Source organism: Nycticebus coucang, chromosome 14 (genome assembly GCF_027406575.1).
Source record: "Nycticebus coucang isolate mNycCou1 chromosome 14, mNycCou1.pri, whole genome shotgun sequence".
Lineage (NCBI taxonomy): Eukaryota > Metazoa > Chordata > Mammalia > Primates > Lorisidae > Nycticebus > Nycticebus coucang.
The window spans coordinates 58268362-58291201 of record NC_069793.1 but is presented as its reverse complement, the minus strand read 5'-3'; the positions used below and the strand labels follow the sequence as shown (position 1 = coordinate 58291201).

At 41.6% G+C, this 22840-nt stretch overlaps 1 protein-coding gene and 1 pseudogene across 2 annotated transcripts in view; both read left to right on the top strand.

Moving 5' to 3' along the window:
• Positions 1-5637: 5637 nt before the first annotated feature.
• SYT9 (synaptotagmin 9) overlaps positions 5638-22840 on the top strand; it is a 245340-nt gene continuing 228137 nt past the window's right edge. Inside the window, exon 1 of one of the 2 annotated variants that reach the window (XM_053561266.1) lies at positions 5638-6058. In XM_053561266.1, the coding sequence (XP_053417241.1) occupies positions 5914-6058 (145 nt within the window). In that variant the 5' untranslated portion in view covers positions 5638-5913. The remainder of the gene's footprint in view (positions 6059-22840) is intronic. The other variant, XM_053561267.1, reaches the window with a different exon arrangement.
• Positions 20702-21955, top strand: LOC128565053 (dnaJ homolog subfamily A member 1-like; annotated as a pseudogene).

Genomic DNA, 22840 nt, shown 5'->3' with positions numbered 1-22840 from the left:
TCTGGGTACTCAGAGATTTCTGTCAAGGCCATTTGTTACTAAGCAAAAGACCAAGAAAAGGATTGTTGAAACTCATCTTTAAGTGCCCAATGCTCATATTCTTGCCCGTACCTGTGCACACTGACCTCTTCCCTTAATAAACAAGAACCTGGTATAGGTCTGACTCCTCTAAATTCATTGTTAGCATGAGTGATGAAAGAAAAATTCTGGTTAACTCGGATATTTATTAGTGCCATCTCTTTAACTAGTGGGATATTCCACAACCACTTGTCATATAGCTGAGCCAGTTTTGGATTTCACTGTCCTCTCTTTGAAGCGTCCAGAGTGACTGCAGCAGTTGTCCATACCTGTCCAGGATGAAGGGCACCATCCACTTTGACAGGCGCTCTAAGGATGCCAGAACCAGTTTTTTAAAATCCATCTGGTGGGGAAGGGTACTGAGGTCCAGGTTTTTCTCAGTCTCACTCAGCAGAAATCTGACCTCTGCTCTCTCTCCTGGCCTTGTTCTGAAAGATGAACAAATGTAGAACCACGAGTATCTATGAAGAATGGACAGCTGAGTGCCAGGCCCTCTGACCCGGAACGTTGCCTTCTGTTCCTTTTAGTATATTCCGTGTATGATGTATCTTTTCAACCTCATGCTAATAAATCTCTATTTTCTTTAAAGTGAAATAAATTGAGCTATAACTTTATAATTTGCAGCCATAAAATGGGGAAGAAGTACACATATTCCAAGAAGGAGGAATAAGGATTTTGAACATACCAGAACAACCTGTTACTGAGATAACCTCAGCAACAGTAACAGACACATGGGCAAAGTAGATCTGCTTAATTCCCAATTGGCATTCATTTCATTTCTCAGGAGCATTCTTATCAAAAAGGAAAGGATGAAGCTCACAGATTTTAAAGGGGATTGATGTTCAAGACAACAGAGGTTGTCATAAAACTTAAGCTCTAAGTCAGTTCTAGTCTCCTGGTCCAGGCTCTAAAGCAAGCATGGGGATGAATACCTATTTGGATCATTAAGGAGAAACTTTTTGAGCATTGCATGGGAGAATCAATCATTAGGATAAAAACCCATTGTGCTGATAAAATCTTATTTTCTTTTTGATAAAGGCAACTATCAGTCAAGGAACTAAATCAAACAAAATGACAAGAGGAAGTTCAGCCATTAAGAATATCAAATCATTTCCCGAGTACAGAATCTCAGTCTTAGGAATAGGGGTGAGGATGTGCATGAAAGGAAAGAGCAGCATGGAAAACTAAACGGAATTTCATCCATTGTGTGTTGATGTACTGGGATCCAAGCAGCAATTCAGAAGCTGAGGTGCAGATGGGGCAGGAAGTACTAGACGCCACAGGTTGAAGGATGACACTGGGAACTCTGGTCTCAGTGCAGGTGCCACATTTCAGAAGGGATTCTGACCCATGAAGCACATGTACCAGACAGTGAACAGTAAGATGAGTGGACTTGAGCAAAATACTGGGTATTTTTACCCTGGAGGTGAGCTGGGGAAGTAGTATGGCTTAGAAAACCCAGGCTCTGGAACAAGACAAATGCAAATTGGAATCCTGGCTGTCTCCATAAGCTGTGGCATCTTAAGGAAGCTTCTAAATATCTCTGTGCTTGTTTCTTCATATGTAAAATGGAAATTTAATGTGTATCTTGTTAGGTGCTCAGGAATAAATGCAATAGTGTATATAAAGTGTATGGCATATATTAAATAACAAGGGCACAATAAAAATCAGTTATAATCATTAATATTATTTCTCAGGGGACACAGTAGCTAATTTCAAACCTTCCTTTCCAAGGGCTCTTTTCCTCAGTATAGTTCAGAACATGTCTTAGTCCATTTATGCTGATATAACAAAATGCCTGAGTCTGGATAATTATAAAGAACACAAATGTATTTTCTCACAGTTCTGAGTGTGGGGAGACTAAGATCAAGGTCCCAGCATCTGGCAAGGGTCCCCTTTCTGCGTCATCACATGGTGGAAGGTGAAGGGGCCGAGAGACAAGAGAGGGCCAAACTCACCCTTCTATAATGGCATTAATCCCCCCTTCCCCCCATGAGGGAAGAGCCTGCATTGCCTAATCATCTCCTGCAGTCCTCACCTCCTAATACTGTTACAATGGCAATTAAACTTCAGCACAAATTTTAGAGGGGACAAACATTCAAAGCATAGCACCAGGGGGATACTCTTTAAAAAATAATTTTGTGGGTTCGGGTGAATCCCAGGAATCAGTATTTTAATAAGAAAATCAGGCAATTCTTGAGCAGAGGGACAGTGAACTTTACTTTGAGAAACATTGCTATAAACATATGGAAGTCTCTCCTATCCTCAAACAGCTTTTCTCCCATTCACCTCTCTTTTTAGTTACAACCTTCTCTGTCTTTCTGCTTTGAAAGACTTACCCCTGGACAGTTAAGACTAAACAGCAAAACTTCTTATCCAGGGCAGCACAGAAAGCTAATTTGCCACAGACTTGTAATACCTGGGCTGAGATGTGATCCCCACTGCCTTTAGTCCTCCTGGCCATAACAGTATCTCAGTTCCCTTCCATACAATGTTTATTCTCTACATTTTCTCTTCTTCATCAGGGTATCTTTCCAGCAAGCTATCCTGTAAAGTTGCAAAATCTTCTAAGGCAGTGGTTCTCAACCTTCCTAATGCCGCAACCCCTTAATACAGTTCCTGTGGGTTGCGGACCACAGGTTGAAAACCTCTGTTCTAAGGCCTAGATATGGTTCAGAATCTTACTTATACACATTCTCTTGATTAAAGTAAGTCACAGGGCCTGCTCGGAGTCAAGGAAAATGAAAACAGATTCAATTGCTTGATGGGAGGAGTGGTAAAGTCACATTGAAAAAGGACGTGTGGAATGGGAGGGATGGCTGTGGCTGTCTTTGGGAACAATCTGCCAATTAGTCTTTGAACAAATTATTTAACCATCCAATTTTATTTTCTTCACCTGCAAAATAGGAAATAATGTCTACCACTTTGGGATATTGTAATAGGTTAAGAAAGTATGTTTAGCTTCTGGCACATCATAGCAGACACCTAACAGCAACAACAAAAACATGTATTGATTGAGCTTATTCTGTGCAGCAGCACTACTGTAAACACGTTATTTTCTTTCTTTTTTTTCTCAGATTAATTTGAGGGTTACAAAGAATTAGGTTACAATATTTGCATTTGTTAGGTAGAATCCCTCTTATAAGTATGTCCTGCCCCCAAGAGGCGTGTCATATGCCCTAACATTGCGCCCATTAAGTGGGAGAGCACTCATCCCTTTCCCTCCTCCCCTCTCCCTGCTCCCTTGTTGTAAACACTTTAAATGTATTACTTTATGTAATCTTTATAACAATCCAACGATGCACATATTAGTATTCTCTGATATAAAACTGTAGGCACAAAAAATGTTAACGTGAATAAAATTGGTTTGAATAGTAACTATTCTCTCTAAACTTTGAATGTCTTACTACCTGCTACATCCAAAGGACACTTTTTAGGTTTCTTTTTCTCTTTAAATTCTATTTTAAAGCTGATATTGATATTCTTGGTCATTGTTCTAATCAAACACTTCTCCTTCCCTTGGCCCTCATGACTCCCCACTGTTTGCTGCCCAAATGTTCCTCCTCCTTCTCTGACTGCTACCTTCCAGTCTCCTCCTTGCTAAGCCACTTTTTAAATGCCAAAGTTCTCTCCCATTTCTCCAGCTCTTCTTTCTTGGAGGAGCCCATCCAGCGTGGCAACTCCATCTCCACCTTTTCATTGATGCTTGCCGGTCTTCTCTCTCTCTCAAACCCTTGCGTTACAGTCATCAGGGTCTGCTCACATAGGACCCACGTGAGCTTTTGAAACTTCTGTTTCTTTCATTGTGTCCTCCTTGCTTTGATTGCAACCTTGTCACTTAATACTTGAAATGTTTTTCAAATGTGGACTTTTTTGGCTATTAGTCATTGCCTTTGGCCTAGTCTAGGTCTTCTCCAAATCTTGCCTGGTTTGTCAAAGTCATTTTAAACTTCTTGCTTTCAGTTCCTCTCTAGCGGCATTAATGTTACATTCTACAAGCTTCAACAAACAACCTCCTCATCGTTACTACACCAGCCCTAGTCCCATACTCCCTCTGATGTTACCTCCACTGTCACATGGCCTTTTCATTCTTTCAAAGACCAGCATCTTTGACTTTTTCCCACAGGCTCCCTTTCAGCTTGTTTCTTCCCCCTCCTAAGGTTTCTAGGGCAGAGTCTACTTGTCTTTTCATAACTCTCTAAAGGTATCTTTACCTTTACAACTCTGTATTTTCTCTACCATTCCCTTATAAGCTCCTTGAAGCCCTAGCACCATTCAGGGCAGGATTTCAAAACTTGCCTGTTGGGTGAATACTTTATGGGATGCCGAATTATCTTTCTGTGCAATATGATTTGTTATGAGATGTCTCTAGAGACAGCACAACCTTAAGTCAAGAGTGCCAATTATCAGTTAATATAAGAGAGAGTCTCCTATAATTTCTACTTAAATGGTTCTAGAGCAGGGCCTGGACACTAGTATTATACTATAAAAGGAAAGGAAGGGAGGAAAGAAAGAGAAAAAGAAAGAAAGAAAGAAAGAAAAGAAAGAAAGAAAGAGAAAGAAAGAAAGAAAGAAAAAAAGAAAGAAAGAAAGAAAGAAAGAAAGAAAGAAAGAAAGAAAGAAAGAAAGAAAGAAAGAAAGAAAGAAAGAAAAGGATCAAAGTCAAATTCATATATGAATTTAGGCAAGTGACACCTTTCAGAGTCCCTTTCATTGGTAAAGCCAGGGCATCAGTTATACGGATTTCGTTGGGCTTTCTAGAGAATTACATGAAATCATATACCCAAACAGACCTGTGGCAGAGTGCCTGGCACACAGAAAGAGCTCATACTTCAAAAGCTGAAAAGACGGCTGGATGAGAGGTGCCCTGAAGTCCCTTCCAAATATCCAAGATTCTGTAATACTCTTCCTTGGGTGCTGCAGACACGTCGTCAATATTCATATTTCCAGTCAGTTCCTTAGAAAACCAGCCAGGACTTAGGAAGCTTCGGGTAAATCGCAAAGTCTTTCCCAGGAGTCATTTATTTATTTGATTTTAATTCTCATCTGAGAGGCTACACCTTCTCCAAAGCACCACAGTGAGGGCCTGTGCTTGGGAAACCCTTCCTTTGTTGAAGAATCTTGAGCCCAAACCCCACATTTGGGTGTCTGGCACCTTAGGCCCAAGGTTTATGCCCAGGAAGCTTTTTCCAAGTTTGAAGCAGAGACTCTGCTCTGCTCATCTGGCAGGTGTAGTCTAGTTTGCAACCTTCGCGCCACACATCCAAGAACGTGATTTGGCCACACCGTGGGGGTGAGAGCGGGTACTCGGTTTGCATCGGGGCGGATGGGTGAGGTGAACAGAGCGTTCGGAGCACGCACCGGCTCACACTATCCAAGCCTGGGCGCGGCCGATCTGAGCACAAGGTCCGGAGCAGAGTGAGTCCCGCGCTCCGCACCAGCCCGCGAGCCCCGGGTCCCGGGCAGGGGCCGCGGCGATCCTATCCTGCCGGGCTCACCCATGACCCGGCCCCGCCCCCCGGCGGCCGCGAGTGGCGGGCGGAGCGAGAGGAGAGAGGCGCGCCGGGCTGTGCGGCGCCGCCTCTCCTCTGTGCCGGGGGAGGGACGGAGGGGCCGGCTGGAGAGCGAGAAAGCCTGACCGACCGGCTAGAGAAGAGCTGCATGCAACCGGTGGGAGGCCGGGCCGGCTGGGGCTGCGGCTCGGGCTCAGACCGTTCCTCCGTGGGTCCCCGGCGGCGAGCGCTGACGGCCCGAAGGCGGCGGCTCTGAGCTGGCAGGCGGAGGGCTGTCTCCCGCGCCCGCCTGCCCGACGCGGTCCGAGGATGCGGGGGGGCGATGCCCGGGGCCAGGGACGCGCTCTGTCACCAGGCGCTGCAGCTGCTGGCCGAGCTCTGTGCCCGTGGGGCCCTGGAGCACGACAGCTGCCAAGATTTCATCTACCACCTGCGGGACCGTGCCAGACCTCGGCTCCGCGACCCAGGTGAGTGCCGCCACCGTCGCCTCGCGCGACCTGAGGGCCCTGGACTGGGTCTTGGGGACGGACGTACCGGGGCCTGAGGCAGAAGAGCGACGTGGACTGGGAGAGGGCGAGGGGTGGTGCTGCCACCCAGCTAGGGGAGAGATCAAGAACCAGCTCACCCGTGGCTTAATGCTGAACGGGTGGGGACCCGGGCGGTGGCTGCTGCTCCGAGGCCGGGTACTGGTGGGCTGGGGCAAGGCTGTAGGGGCCACACCCGCCACCTGCGCTCCCATCGCCAGGGCTCCTGGGGGCGGCTCCTGAGCTGCAAGGTACGCTCTCCACTTCCCCGGCTCTGCACTCCCAGGTAGGGGAGGCCGCGGTGGCCTTCTGAGCCGTGGGAAGGTGGACGAGGCCGAAGGAAACTCCGGGAAGTTGGGAGTTGGGGATGGCCCCGAGCTAGGGCAGAATCCCACTAGGCACAGCTCATTCTTGCTCCTGAGCGTCCTGTCCTTTTCCTTGGTCTGGGGTGAGAAAGGCGGGACGGGATCCTGCGGCGTTGGGTTAAGGGCCAGGGAACTCCTAGCCCAGGGCAGCCGGGCCGGAACCCATTGCCTGCGGGTCGCAGGGCGCGGAGCCGGCCTGGGCCTGGACTCTCAGCTCGACTCGCGTCGGTGGGCTCCGTGGTTTCGGCTTGGGCACCTGTAGTTATCCTTAGTGAAAGTTGCAAAGCTCTTAACTTCGTAAAGTTCATTTATTTTGGCATTTGACCAATTAAGGTTAGAGAGAGGAGTTTTAGTGGAGCCATTTGCTTTTTCCAAGGTCCCTGGGTCTTTTGGGTCTCATTCCCTACTGGTTCCTTCCCAATGTTTACTTGAGGAGTTTCTCACCTCACTTAGAGAATATTTTTCTCGAATATTCCTCCAACCTGAGAACTTACCAAAAAAGCCTATTGTTGGACTGCTAAAGATAGGATGAGAAAGTTACCTTTCTCTTGATGTTCCTGCGTATAAATATTGGAAATGAGCTATTGCTGTGTCAATTATCATGTTCGAGTTTATCTCATTTTAAGCAAAACTGTAACATAAAAATCCATTTACCCAAAGGATAAATTAGAGAATTATTTGGTTTGTAAAGAGTCACACTGAGCCTGACTTAAATAGCATATCCTTGGTAGTATCTTCAATATGGGTGTGTGGGGTGAAGTCTTCTGTTAAAAGTTTATATCAGATTTGTCTACTCAAAGGCTTTTTTTCTGTTGAAAAGGAAAAATTATTGTTCTCCATTGCCAATGGTTACATTAAGTTTATCAAATGACCACTAATGTGTTACTTCAAAATGGGGAATTAAGTGTGGAAATACTGATCCCTCTGGTTTCTGGGGAGGTTTAATGTCCGGCCTGTGCATGGCTCATTGCTGGATGTGATGTGCTGAGTACACCACACATAGACATGGGAACACCTAATCTCACAAACTGGAATCCCAGGAAGATGTCCCATCTGGGGGATGTTCTGTCCTTAAGCAGCAGTAACGGAAATCATTTAACATGCTTCACCCAAAGCAAGTGTCAGTGTTAAGATGTCTCACTACCTTACCTGCAACTGTACCATGTGTTCTTGTTATCCCACATAAGCAGTCATCTTTGGCTTTACTGGAGAGGGTGGATGCGGCAAATCACGTGTTTAATACCTCACATCATTTTGGCCAGTTTTCTGCCTCTGCTCCTTTTAATCAAGGGTCTGGATTTGGTGTTCTCCGGTTCTGCTCAGTCCTTGCACTGGGCAGCCCATAAGGAAGAATCATGAAAAAGATGTCTTATAAAAGGAAATCTGATTCCTTGGCTGAGAAATGGCTATAGATGAAAGTCTGCCTAACTGTCCTGAGTCCATGAAAGCAGTGCCCTGCTTTTTAAAATTAGGGCAGAAGAGTTTTGAGGTAGCACCATGCACATCCAGTTCTTTGGTTTGTGTCGGAAGAGCCTGCTTGTGAGAGGCAGGGGTGGGGGACTTTGAGTGCAAGGCGAGAGGCGATGAGGCTGAAGATGACATCTGAAGCGTACCCTCTCCTTCATGGCACTTCAGCTTGGCTGAATCTTCTTTCATTTCCCTCCTTCCTTGCCTTGCCCACATTAATTCTTACATCAGATGCATTTATTTCCATCCCTCTGGTGAAGTATGTCTAAACCAAGAGTGGCTTTAATCTCTGAGCCCTTAAAGCTGAGTGGCTGTAGAAGCTACACTGCACAATATGATGGGACAAGTTTCCCTGCTGTTGTATAGTGTGAACCAGAATAATCATTACAGCAGCTCTGGGACTTGGGTCCCTGGAGAGAGCGGCCTCTGTAAATGGGTGACTGCCTTTTCTGTAAAAAAACCAAAAACAAAAAAAACCAAATGCCACCTCCCAGCTTTCTCTGTCTATTGTCCTGGTGGTAGCTAAGTTTTTCTAAAGCTGAGCTAAGGGCTTTGGTTATAAACAGAGAAACAGAAATGTAATTTCCTATAGTGCTACTGTAGTGCACTCACTACAGCAGAGTGACCCTTCATCTGTGATGTTTGTTCATTTTTTGGGGGGGGTAGGTGAGGCTGGGTCACAGACAGGTGGGCTTGCACCATCAGATGGGTTATTTTGGGGGGCATGTAGTTGTAGTGTCCTGATGGGAGAGAGTAGCACTAAACTTTTCCTAACTTGGTATTCACAGAGGTCTTGATGCAAGTGTGATTTTTAAAAATGAGCCTGAGTCACAGTTGGAAGTGAACTGCCTCACCCAGTCCATCATCTGTACCAACTTGTGGAAAGTAAAGTGCTGATCCTTAAGCTCAGCGCGAGCACTTTTGGCCATAGACAGCAATTAGAGTGCTCTGTCGATCGTCTTTATGTTGTTTTGTATATTGAGGATGTGGGATGTAAACTTGCATCTCAGAGAATAACCTTTAAGGCAGAGAGAAGAAGATGTGCAGAGGCCCCGAGGTAGGAGCATTAGATAAGACTGAAAATATCGTGACTTCAAAGAGTGGCTGGAGAAGAGTGAAAGAGATGGAGAGCTAGAAGAAATGTGGTCAAGGATTGGAGAAGACAAATCACAGAATCTTGTAAGCTATTGTAAAGACTTTGGTTTTTACTCTAAATGAGATAGGAAGCCGTTACAAGGTGTTGAGCATAGAAAAGACAACACTGACTGCTAGGTTGAGAAAATGCTGTAGAGGAGCAAGGGTAAAGACAGAGAAACCTGTTAGGAAGCTATTTCAGAAGCCTAAACCTTGGTGATAGTGGCTTCAACCAGGATAGTTGTAACAGAGGTGGTGAATAGTAATTGGATTGTGGACACAATTTGAAGGTACAGCTACCAATATTTATTCATGGAAGAGATGGGAAGGATCGGGAGAAGAGTTAAAGGTGACTTCAAGGCTTTTTGACCTAAGCAACTCTATTTACTGAGCAGAGGAAGACTTTAGGAAGAAGATAGGGGTAGGCAGGGAAATCAGGGGGTTTTTCTTCTGTTTTATTTTAATATTTTGTACATATATGATGCCTCTTTAGATTGCCAAGCTGTCTTACAGTTAGGCATTTACCTGAGGAATAAAGAAGAATACCTTCTTTAAGATCTACTGTTCTATTCTCATATTTTATAACGAGACTTCACTGTCAAGAGGGCTAATTGGTTGTAGAATAGCACTTACTGTTAAAAGATTTTCTCTTGTAAGGAAGTAAAAGCTCTCTTAAATCTCCACTCACTGATCTTGATTTTACTTTTTTCAGTCAAAAGGAATTGGTCTTATTACCCTTTTCCGTTATACACCTTTGACTATTAGAAGGTACATATCTTAATTTCTCTAGAGCCATTTTTTCCACATTTGGAAAATAAAGGGGAAGTGGATCATGTAATTTATAGATTTTCAGCATTTTTTATAATTTTTATTGTAAGTCATTTCATCTGTAGGGCACTGGCCTTGTCTGTCAAGCATTTTGTGTTGCACTGAGTCCTCCTAACAATCTTGTAAAACCTTGCTGCTCAAAGCACTAACCTGTGGATTAGCAGCTTCTGGAAGCTTTTTAGACATGCAGCATCTCAGGTCTACCCCAGATCTACTGAATATAAATCAAGAAATATGGCTGAAAGCAATTGATATATATGAATAAACTGTAGTGCAGGGAAATAAAGTAGCTCAGGGCCATGGGTTTCATCTAAAAATAATTGGGTTTAAGTCACAGTAGCTTCTTGGGTAGTTACATCACATATGCTAATAATTTAGGAGTTATTATAAATAAAATTTTCTTAGATTTTTTTTTTATAAGAGCTGCCCTTAGACCTACTTTCTCCATTCTGTACTTGTTTAGTGGATTTATTCCCCAAATGTAGGTTAAAGATCTATGTAGTTATGGAGATACAGTTATAGATTGGTTATGAATTCTGTTATACAGGATACTGGTTTTCTATTTATGTTTCCCTCCATATTCTGGAGATTTTTCTCATGACCTCTGTGTCAATACCCAAAGTCTAGAAAATGTTCACCAGGCCAAGGTGTAAAGCAGAGCCTTAAGACTCATCATTAGCGAGTCTTCTCTCCACATAAATATTATTCTATTCAAGGAGAGCTTTTTCTAGACCTGTGGTTTTCAACTTTGACTTCACATTAGAAATTCTTAGGGAGCTCAAACAAACAACAAAAATAAAACAAACAAAATAATCACCAGTGACTGGGCTGTACCATAGACCAATTAAATCAGAATATTCAGGAGTGGGGCCTGGCATCAGCATATTTTTTAAGTTTCTCAGTTGATTCTAACCTGCAGTCACATGGAGGACAAATTTGAGACCATTAGGTGAAGGGTGAATGCACTTAACTCTTCTCAGCTCACATTGTTCTTTCTTTTTTTTTTTTTTTTGCAAAATTAAGTAAGATGGTATCAAAAACCAAAGGCCTTGATTATTACCCTTGTAGAACCCAATCAATTGATTATTAACATTTTTGGACAATATTATATCAAATTTTTATTTTGAAGGCTCTTTAAAAAATATGAGACTCCATAATGTCCATCCAATTTGAAGGGAAAAACTCCCCAACTAATCAAGAAAATCTTGTCCAAATAATATTTTATTAAAAGACCAGAAGGTAAAAAACTTCACTAATGTCATCTTGTGTTGAATTACAGTGAAATCACTTTTTAAAGATGTACAGTAAAATAATAGTGACAGTTTTGAAGGAAAAAATCTCCAAAATAATCATCAAGATTAAGGATTAGCCTTGATTTATATTTTTTAAGATAATCAAAAACGAATTAGGCTTAATACACTAGATGTTTATGAATAGACATTGGTGTGATTATGCACAATGGGATTGATTTTTAATAATTAATGTTAATTACAATCAGGAAATAGTCTTCTAAGGAATGGGTGGCATATTGGATGCACAATATGTGAAGATCTAATTTGCATTTATTTCAGTGACATTTTAGGGCTTCTTCATAAATATTTTATTTAAACAAGTGTGTTTTCATCTCTGTGGGATTCCTCTACATGGACCAGTGAGTGGTTTTAGTCATGAGGTAATTATCAAGAGGGAAAAACAAAAGCAAATTGTGGTAAAGACATCACAAGCAGCCCTATGACCATCTGCCTCCTTCAGAATAAACCATCAGAAGCACAAACTTTTTGACATGAGCTAACCTCTCAAGGAAAAATTAAGCGGACACCTAAGGGAAATTGTCCTAAAAATTTCCATTATGTATGGAAATTATGTGTGTATAGTCTTGCTTTAGCTGAGAAACACAGGGAAGTTTTTGTGTTGATGTGTATAAGTGCTATTTCCCATATGGTTGTCTTAATAAAATTCCTAATCCCTTCTTAACGAATTGACTTGAAAGAACTAACAAGTGCTTACTCCAAAGTGTATAGAGAAAGGGGAGGAGCTTGGGGTCTCCAAGTGTAAATGGGAGGGAGAGCAGTCTCACTTTTAAAAGGGTAAGTGTGATGTACTTCTATTTTCTGAATGAGGTCACAATTTAAGTTGTGGAGATGTTTTCACTGTGATAATTGATCTCTCTCACAGCTGTAATTGTGCATCATTTCTTAAGTGTTTCATTTGGTTGGCTCTAGGAATGGCTTTAGACCAAATCAAAGCCTAAGGACTAGGCTTTGCCGGTCTCCTTGAAATATTCATGTGTCCTTGTGCATGTACTTTATCACAGAAAGACTTTTCTACAAACACTGATATAACTGCATCTGAAAGAAAAAAAAATTACCCCAGGACATCCAGATGGCAAAGTGAAATAGCAAGAACATTGGAGTCAGAATCTGACCCTGCACTTAATATTAGGTTATTAAGTATGAAATATCTGATTTCCTTAAGTACTAAGTTTGACAGTTGATATCTCCAACATTTCACTTGATATGCTTCTTGTTTTATTTTTATTTTGAAGGTAGTATTATAACTTAGTAAACTTGAGCAAAATATTTCCCGTTTCATATTATTTATCCATGAAATGAAACTGGAAGATTGCTGTAGCACAGTGCCCAGAGTAAAGGCTCAAGTAAGATCTCAATAAATGGATGTTGTTGCTCGCATTTCCTTTAAGTTGTGGTCCATGGACATGTATATGTTTTACCATTTGTAATCATTTGTAGACAGAATTTCTCTTCTACTTTTTTGCAAACTTAACATTTAATCCCCATTTATTATCTGTATGTCCAGGGACAAATTTTATTATTATAATTTTCTCATGATGAATAATAATTATGTAATTATTGTTATTATTTTGTTGTTGTTATGACTGTATTCCAAAGTTTTGAAATTCATTACTTTTTTTTTTTGAGACAGAGTCTCAAGCTGTCGCCCTGGGTAGAGTGCAATGCCATCACAGCTCACAGCAACCTCCAACTCTTGGGCTTAAGTGATTCTCTTGCCTCAGCCTCCCAAATAGCTGGGACTACAGGTACCCACCACAACACCCGGCTCTTTTTTTTGGTTGTAGTTGTCATTGTTGTTTGGCAGGCCTGGGCTGGGTTTGAACCTGCCAGCTCCGGTGTATGTGGCTGGCACCCTAACCACTGAGCTATAGGCGCTGAACCAGAATGAGAACCTTTTTTACTTAACCATTATTTTTAGACAATTCTAGAAAACTTTTTATCAGTATACTCAGAAATACTATGTTATATTCATAGTCCCTTAATTCCTTTTGGGAAATATTTTTAATGATGAATTATTAACAGTGAGCCCTAAGTGCTTTCTAGTTGATCTATGTCTCTTAGCCCGGCTACACGTCACCCTTTAATCTGCTAGCAAAAGGTTGCTAATTTAACAAACAGGGTATAAGTAGCTACCTTGTGGTTGTTTCAATTTGTGTTTTTTTATTCATAAGATTGAACATTTTTGATATTTTAAACCTACTTACATTTTCTCTTGTGTGAATTTTCTGGATCCTCTACCACGTTCTCTATCACGTGCCAGTTAATTTTCTGAGAATCTTAATGTTTTTCCTACCAATTTGCACTAGTTAGAATGTAAACATTCACTCATAGAAGGGGGACTGAATAGTGAATAAACTCATGTTGGCTGATTATAATAAATCCGTTATGCTAAATTGTCTAATAAAATTTTAGGAGTGTAGCAATAAATAGGGATTAGTTGTAACATTCTGTTCTAATGCAAAGTGATGCCTTTATATGAAATATGAGAAAAATTGTTATATAACTTGGATCTCTTTTTTTTTTTTTTTTTTGGTAGACACAGAGTTTCACTTTATGGCCCTCGGTAGAGTGCCATGGCATCACACAGCTCACAGCAACCTCCAACTCCTGGGCTTAAGCGATTCTCTTGCCTCAGCCTCCCAAGCAGCTGGGACTACAGGCACCTGCCACAACGCCCGGCTAAGTTTTTTTTTGTTGTTGTTGTTGCAGTTCGGCCGGGGCCGGGTTTGAACCCGCCACCCTCGGTATATTGGGCCTGCGCCTTACCGACTGAGCCACAGGCGCTGCCCTATATAACTTGGATCTCTTTAGATGTTTTCTTTCCCACCTCATCCACCACACCCTACCCTTATGTAGCCTTCACTTGGCCACAATGATGTTATCAATCTTTTATAATTATAATTAAGTTAAATTCAAAAAACATTTATTGAGTGCTCCTTAAGTGTCATGTGGTTAGGCATCAGTAATTCAATGATACATTAGACATGCTTACTGCTCCTATGAAGTTGAGATAATACAATAATTGCAATTAATAAAATAAGTCAGGAAGGCAGATATGCACTAGATACAGTGCAGAAAAAAGAGAAGAGAAATAATTAGCTGACTTGAGTGGATCTGCAATGGCTTTCTACAGAAATCTCTTCTTGGGTGGAGCACTTTGCCTGAAACTTGTGGATGGGAAGGGCATTCTAGGATTTTATAAAGGCCCTAAGATAGGAGAGAAAGAATCCTTGGTAATAGTAAGCAGAATGTGTTGGGAAAGTCAAAAAACATGTCTGCTCTAGTAAACAGTAGTGGGATCATGAAAGTCCTTGTATATCATTGCTGAGCTCCCACTCAGAACTAGGCTAGGCACTGTGATGCAGAAATATTGAAAGAAGTACAATTTATGTGATGAGTCCAAAAGACACTTTCTCAGAAAGTGTACCAGAAGATCTCAGATCTGTGAGTGCAGCGTCTCATGGTTCCTCATGGGAAATATGCTCAAGTTGGTGGCGATGATGTTCTTTCTGTCCAAGGTAAGGCCCTGACAGATTGGAATCACTGAATGGAAGATCACCCAATTTAGATTCCCTAGTCATGTCACCCTGAAACTCAACTATAATTACCTCATATCATTGTAAAAACAGCCTTTAGCAAGTTTAGTCATCTGGTTCAAACATCTGGGTTCCAGATATAATTTCTGACTATGCCAACAGTGACATCTTGCTTCCTTGCCTGGTTATTTAATAAAGAAAAAGCAATGTGTTAAGTTGCATTGCAGCCATCCAGTCTGTGGATGTGCACAGTATGTTTTCTCTGATGTTATGGGGCCCAGGGGAATAAACATGGCAGGCTTGCCCAGTGTCCACCAAGCCATGCGGAGATGGTTCTTCATTCTGTGAGAGGGGCTGCTAAGTAGCAGGCACAATTCTTTAAAATAATTGAATTGAATGTGCATAGGTGGGTCACACGCTATTACTTTTCATATCTTCCCCTACACTCCCACTCCACACACATGCACGTTGCTTATTACATTTGGAGGATATGCCTGGCCATTGAAGACATTTCAGTTTATATTAGCTCTAACACTGCAGAACCATTGCAGAATTTAAAGCCAACACTTCAGCTGAGCAGATTTATCTTTTAATTATATCAACCTGGAGACAGGATGAAGGTTGGAGAAGTTATAGTTGGGGATGCTATTCATTTACTCATCATGTTTGTTTATTGGGCATCTACTGTGGGCCAGGCACTGTTCTAGGTCTGTGCAATACCTAAATGTCTAAATACATTATGTACAGTATTGTACATACGGCAGGGAATCAATCAAAGAATAAGCTTGCCATCATGTTGTTGAGTGAAAAACAATAATACATATATAATTTAATTAATGATATAATAAGATACTAGATATTAAGAAGTGCTAAGGAGAAAAATTAACCCGGGAAAGAGACGAGGGCATGGAGACTAAAATGGCATTGCTGAGTTGATGTATGGGTAATGTTCAGAAGGGGATGCAGGAGCAAGGCATTGAGGGGAAGAACATTCCAGACAGAGGAACCGCAGGCATAAAGTTGTGAGGCAGGAGAATGCCTGGCATATTCAGATATTATCCAAGGGCCAGTAGGACTGTAGTGAAATTGGCAAGGAGGAGAGGTAGTAGGTGAGGACAGGCAGGTGATGGTAGGCTGATTATAGGGCCCTATAAGCCATGTATAAAAAAGGTGCCTGAGCAAGAGTTAGCCCCATCTCTGCCAAAAATAGAAAAACTAGCTGGGAGTGGTGGTTCACTCCTGTAGTCTCAGCTACTTGGGAGACTGAAACAAGAGGATTGCTTGGGCGGCGCCTGTGGCTCAAGAAGTAGGGCACCGGTACCATATGCTGGAGGTGGCGGGTTCAAACCCAGCCCCGGCCAAAAACCAAAAAAAAAAAAAAAAAAACAAGAGGATTGCTCAAGCCCAAGAGTTTGAGGTTGCTGTGAGCTATGACTCCATGGCACTCTACCCAGGGTAACAGAGTAAGACTGTCTAAAAAATAAAAAAGAAAAATAATAATGTAGGAGATTAGTTGTGATGGCTTGGACCAGAGACATAGCAGTAAAACTAGGAAGAAGTGGTCAGATTCTGGGCAGCTTGAAGGTACAGCCTGTGGGATTAACTAAGGGATGACTGAAAAGTGTGTGACAGGGGAATCAATAATAACTCTAAGATTTGGGCCTGAGAAGCCAGGACATGAAGATTATCAGAGAAGTAAGTTTGACAGGAATGGTTAAGAGCTCAGTTTTGGATGTATCAAGTTGGAAATTCTTAGTGAGCACAGCAGAGATACAGACTTGGAAGTTGGATGTATGAGCCTGGAATTGGGAAAGATGACTGGGCTGGGAGTTGTGGGCATATCAATGATACTTAAAATGAGTCTGGCTGAAATCATCTAGGATGGCATTGTGAACAGAGAAGAGAAGAGGACCAGTACTGAGTTTCAGAACTCTTCAACAATAAGAGGTGGAGAAGGACCCGAGGAACCACCAAGGAGGAGTAATGAAGAGGGATGGGAAAAGAAGGAAAAAATTCAAACAAGAGTACACCTGGAAGCTGAGAAGAAGAAAGTGTAGCAAAGAGGAGGGAATAAACAGTTGTGTTAGTGGGACTGTTACATCAAGATGAAGGACAGAGAACTAATCACCACCGGTAGTAATAAGGGGTTGCTGGAAGTGATGTTGTCAAGCAGTTTTGGTAGAGAGCCGAGGGAGACTGTGAGGTTAGACAATTCTTTCAAGTTTTTCTGCTGCTAAAGGCAGAAAAATGGGGAAGTAGTTGCTGGTGACGGAAGTGAGATCAAGGATTGTTTTCATTATTTTTTTTAAGTCTGAACAGTTAACAGCACTAAGGTGATGGGAATGAGCTAGTATAGGACAAAAATTAAAGATGTAGGATAAAGAGGGAAGGATTACCAGAATGATATCCTTGGGTGGGAAGCTGGATATACTTCCCAGGAGTTCAAGGAAGAGTCTGGACCACAGATATACATTTAAGCACAGTAGGCACATTGATAGTATTTAAAATAAAGATACTAGAGGAACTAACTGTCTTAGATCATTTGAGCTGCTATAACAAAATTACTATAAATAGGGTGGCTTATAAACAAACAGCAAACATTTATTTCTCATAGTTCTGGAGACTGGGAAGTCCAAGATCAAGGTGCTGGCAGATGAGGTGTCATGTGACAGCCGGTTCTTCATAGCTCCTCTCTCTGCATTCTTGCCTGGAGAATGGGGCCAACAAGCTCCCATGGGCCTCTTTCATAAGGGCACTAATCCCACTTATGGAGGCGCTCTTCTCATAATCTAATCACCTCTCCGAAGCCTCCACCTCTTATTACTATCACACTGGGGGTTAGGATTCAACACATGAATTTGGAGGAGGATGCAAATATTCAGACTTCTGCACTTACTTAGGGGTGAAGGAAGGTAGAAAAGAAGCCAAACAACTGGTTAGAGGGCAGAGGGATGAGGAGGAACCACAAGGAGACTGAGAAGGACAACAGGGAAGTGGGAAAAGGATCAAGAGGGGGGTGGACTAGAAGTGAAGAAAGAATTCCTGGGAGGAAGGGATTTTCCCCTCTGTGTGAAAGGAAGCTGGTAGATCAAATAAGATGAGAACCGAGAAGTGACCCTTGCACTGAGCAGGATGGAAGGTCATTGGTGACCTTGGAGTATGTGATTTTGGAGGAGTGGTGGGTGAGTGGGATTGGTGAGAGCTTGACTAAAGAATGAGAAGAGAGAAGTTGAAAAAAATAATATAAGCAACTTTTTGAATTATGTTGTGAAGGTAAATAAGAGGAGAAAATTATTCAAAATATGGCTTTTTTAAGAAAAGAAAGTAACTGGAGGTTTGTATGCTGGAGAGAAGGAAAACAGTGATACCGAGGACTGAACTGCTGGAATGCTGTGCTGAGTAGGTGGGGTTTCAACTCTTCATTCATAATCAAGGATTCAAGATAGAATATGTACATAGCACTTTTTCTAGGATGAGTTTACAAACTTAATTGTCAGACCTCATATATGGGCAGATATGGTTTGGGGATCTTACAGACATTTGTCTTCTGATTGCTCTTACATTCTTGGTGAAGGTTAGCAGCTGAGAGTGAGGATTGGGAGAAGGTGATAGAGGTTGGAAAACAGGAGAGTTACAAATGTTTGTTTAGGAGAGTCGAAGAGTGAATGGATTAGGGAAGGGAATGTGACTGTTGCACAATATTAAGGGCTTGCTGGAAGTTGATGTTCGTGAATTTAATGTGACTTCTGTCAGCACAGATGTATGTTTTCCTCCCATCAGCCATGTTTATGCAGGCCTGGATAAGAGAGAAGTTTTGGTCTAAACCGGGGTTATATGTACGTATAACAATGAAAAACTGACAGAAGAGTTGACAGGGAATAGAATGGAGTGGTTAGAATGTTTGAATCTGAAATTTCTGATTGAATCTGAAATTTCATCAGAATAGGAAAGAAAAATGGGCATGTAAGAGGATTAGGAATAGGGAATAAGGGGTAAGATGAATCAATTGTAGGTCCCAGAGGGGTGGGATGTTTGTTGGGAATGCAATGAAGGGAGTAGGATATTTGAAATCAAGTTTATAGAGGAGCAATGATTTTTGGCATGACCAGGTCCCGAAGGAGGGTGGGAGGAAGACAAAGGATTGAGATAGAGGAACTCAACGAACTATATGCCCAGGGTTCTGAAAGTGTTACTGACCTGCATATTAGATTAACCAAGAATTATAACAAAATTGGAGAGAATGGCAAATGGCTATTCCAGAAATGGGGGAAAGTGATCTGAGGAAAGCTAGATGCCTGTAGCAAGGATGGGTGTCTATGTTGTGGTGGGGCAGTATGAAATTCACAGCTGGGGAGTTGTAGGAGAATGAACACCGTGCTTCTAAGAACAGTCACCAGTTATTGAGGGAAACACTGAAAGCAGGACAGTCCCCTGGCTGGCCTAGAGATGTTTTGCAGCCTGGAGACAAGCCCTCAAGGAACTTAGTGCTCTAATGAAATGAGATTGGTTGCTCATTAGTAAGCAGGTGTTGGACCTTGAGCATTTGTGGCGCTTCAGGGTGGGGGTCAAGCCTATGGGGAGAAAGAGCTCATAGCTATTCTTAAGCACGTATCCTTGTATGTGATTACTGGGCACTCTCCACACCTGTTATGTATTGTCTCAAGAAATAGTTATTGCAGAGGCTGGCTCTCTGGCTCTCTCCTGCACCTCTGGTGAGGCTGGCTCTCCTGCACCTCTGGTGAGCCTCACCTCTTGCAAGCTTGTACTTTCAATTCTCATACTGGCTATTTCCTGCGTGCAGTGCCAGTGACACAGGGGCGCCAACAGGGAGATTTTGGGAAAACTCCACTAGGTAGTGAGCTATTTATTTTTATTTATACTGGGTGATTTTAAAGCAATAGAGATGCATTAAAAGATATTGAAGAGGTGGTGCATCATAGAATGGGTACTAATGTACACAGCTATGATTTAACAATTAAAAAAAGATATTGAAGAGGTAAAATAGTCAGTACAAGTACATGAAATAGAGGGATCCTGCTTCTTAAGGTTCTTGCATGTGTACTTGGGAGGATGGTTGTAAGATTTATTAGCTTTACTGTAGGAAATCAAGCATGTTTTGTGGGAAAATGATGAGAAGAATTTTAAACACATTGATGTTCAAGGTTGTATATGACATCTGGTAGAGATGTACAGAGCAGTTGACTGATGGGCCATTGGAAAGAAGTTCCAGAAATCAAAGAAGTTGAAAAGTGGTGCAAGACCCCTTACAACTCAAAGATTTTTGTAAAGTTATTCTCAATTCCAGCTATGTATCACAATCAATTGGGGAATTTTTGAAAACACAAAAATGTTTTCAAATTGACTAAATCAGAGTCTTCAGTGGTGACACCAAAAATATCTCTGCACATGAGTCTGGTGTGTAGTCAGGATTTCAAGGGACATAATTTACGGCCTTCATGGATTAAGATACTTTTTATAGCCTCATTATCTAAATAAATGCTCAATCTGAATAAAACTTTATAAAATATTAGGCAAGGAAATCCGAACACAAAAATACACTTACTATCTATCATTGCCATCATTAATCCTTTTATATTTTTTTACCATAGTGAGAGTCATCACAAATTATTAGTTACTACAGCTGCTGTTGGCACTAGTAATAAGTTCTGTTGAAAATTTAGCTATAGGATGTAACTGTAGCATCCTAGTACTAACTAAAATCATGGCCTTCCTTTTCACTAGGTATGTAATGTAATTTTCATTTGTTCTTAAAACTCTGTAAAAACTCTAATTAGGCCATGAGGTTAAAGAAGAACATGGTTGCTTGATTCCTGTAGGCTATAAATCATCTTTTCCAATATGCTCACTTCTTGTCAGAAAAACCTGTGAAGACAACTAAGCGCTCCTTTCCATCCACTGCGTGGGCCTCTGCCCTCTCACCGGCTGTAGAAAATGGTGAAAGAAACCACTTACTATGATGTTTTGGGAGTCAAACCCAATGCCACTCACGAAGAACTGAAGAAGGCATATAGAAAACTGGCCTTGATAAGAATCCAAATAAAGGCGAGAATCCACCCTGATAAGAATCCAAATGAAGGCGAGAAGTTTAAACAGATTTCTCAAGCTTATGAAATTCTCTCTGATGCGGGGGAAAAGGGGATTATATGACAAAGGAGGAGAACAGACAATTAAAGAGGGTGGAGCAGGTGGTGGTTTTGGTTCCCCCATGGACATCTTTGATATGTTTTTTGGAGGAGGAGGAAGGATGCAGAGAGAAAGGAGAGGTAAAAATGTGGTACATCAGCTCTCAGTTACCCTAGAAGATTTATGTAATGGTGCCACAAGAAAACTGGCTCTGCAAAAGAATGTGATTTGTGACAAATGTGAAATCTGAGGTGGCAAAGAAGGAGCAGTAGAGTGCTGTCCCAATTGCCGAGGTACTGAAATGCAAATAAGAATCCATCAGATAGGACCTGGAATGGTTCAGCAAATTCAGTCTGTGTGCATGGAGTGCCAGGGCCATGAGAACGGATCAGTCCTAAAGATAGATGTTAAAGCTACAATGGAAGGAAGATAGTTCGAGAGAAGAAGACTCTGGAAGTTCATATTGACAAAGGCATGAAAGATGGCCAGAAGATAACATTCCATGGTGAAGGAGACCAAGAACCAGGATTGGAGCCAGGAGATATTATCATTGTGTTAGATCAGAAGGACCATGCTGTTTTTACTCGACGAGGAAAAGACCTGTGCATGTGTATGGATATACAGCTGGTTGAAGCATTGTGTGGCTTCCAAAAGCCAGTATCTACTCTTGACAACGGAACCATAGTCATCACCTCTCATCCAGGTCAGATTGTCAAGCATGGAGATATCAAGTGTGTGCTAAATGAAGGCATGTCAACTTATCGTAGACCATATGAAAAGGGTTGCCTAATCATCGAATTTAAGGTAAACTTTCCTGAAAATGGCTTTCTTTCTCCTGATAAACTCTCATTGCTGGAAAAACTTCTACCAGAGAGGAAGGAAGTAGAAGAGACTGATGAAATGGATCAAGTAGAACTGATGGACTATGATCCAAATCAGGAAAGACGGTGCCATGACAATGGAGAAGCATATGAGGATGATGAACATCATCCCAGAGGTGGTGTTCAGTGTCAAACTTCTTAATGAGGCCAGTGAATGACACTCATGCTGGCATTTTTGTACAGTAATGAATGAGTGAAGGAACTGTAATCATAATATGCTCACTACTTGCTATTGTTTCTGTTTTAATATTCAACTATAGTAGTGTTTTAAAGGTTAAATGAAGAATAAATGCAAATATAAAAGCTCTGACTTTGCCCTGTATGTATGACTTTGGTGTGTAAGATGAAATTTAATGCCTGTTAAAAACTACTTTAAAAAAGAGTTCCCCTAGCGTTTGTTAGGCCAAACCTTGTAATTGATTTCAGCTGGGTACATGAACAAGCTTAGAATGAAATGCTAGGTGTATGCATTGGCTTCAATGTATGACCCTTTATTGTTAAGCTATGAAATTAAAACTCTGTATTTAACTGGCAATCAGATAAAGAAAACTTAATTTGTAGAGAAGTGTTGGTGTGTATAGTTAATTTGTATTGAGTGGGATTCATTGTGATGCCTCTGCATTTATTATTTTGCCTCAACTGTTACTTGAAGATGGCATAATATATCCTGTGTTATCGGTAATAGAAAAGTTGCCTTTCCAAAAAGAGGGTTTATCATAATACGCTGCTTCTCGAGGGCATGCACTTACAGAATTGCATTCCCTCTGTGCCATCCATATGTAATATATCCATATAGGTGTAACTTGACCATGCTTATTCCCCTCCCCCCTTTCTCTTTGGACCATGATAAACCCCTGAGTAGTGACTTCCAGAAGTTAAAGTGAAGTGAAGAGAACTTTATGTGGAGAAGTAATTTGCATGCATAATTTAGGAAGGTCTTCCTTAGGTATGTTACAGGCTTTCTTTAAATCATTTGACTTATGCTCCAAAGTAACTGTAATTTAATGTTGATAGTGTAGAAAATGATGAATAGCTTTAATTGTATGTTTAAAAGTCT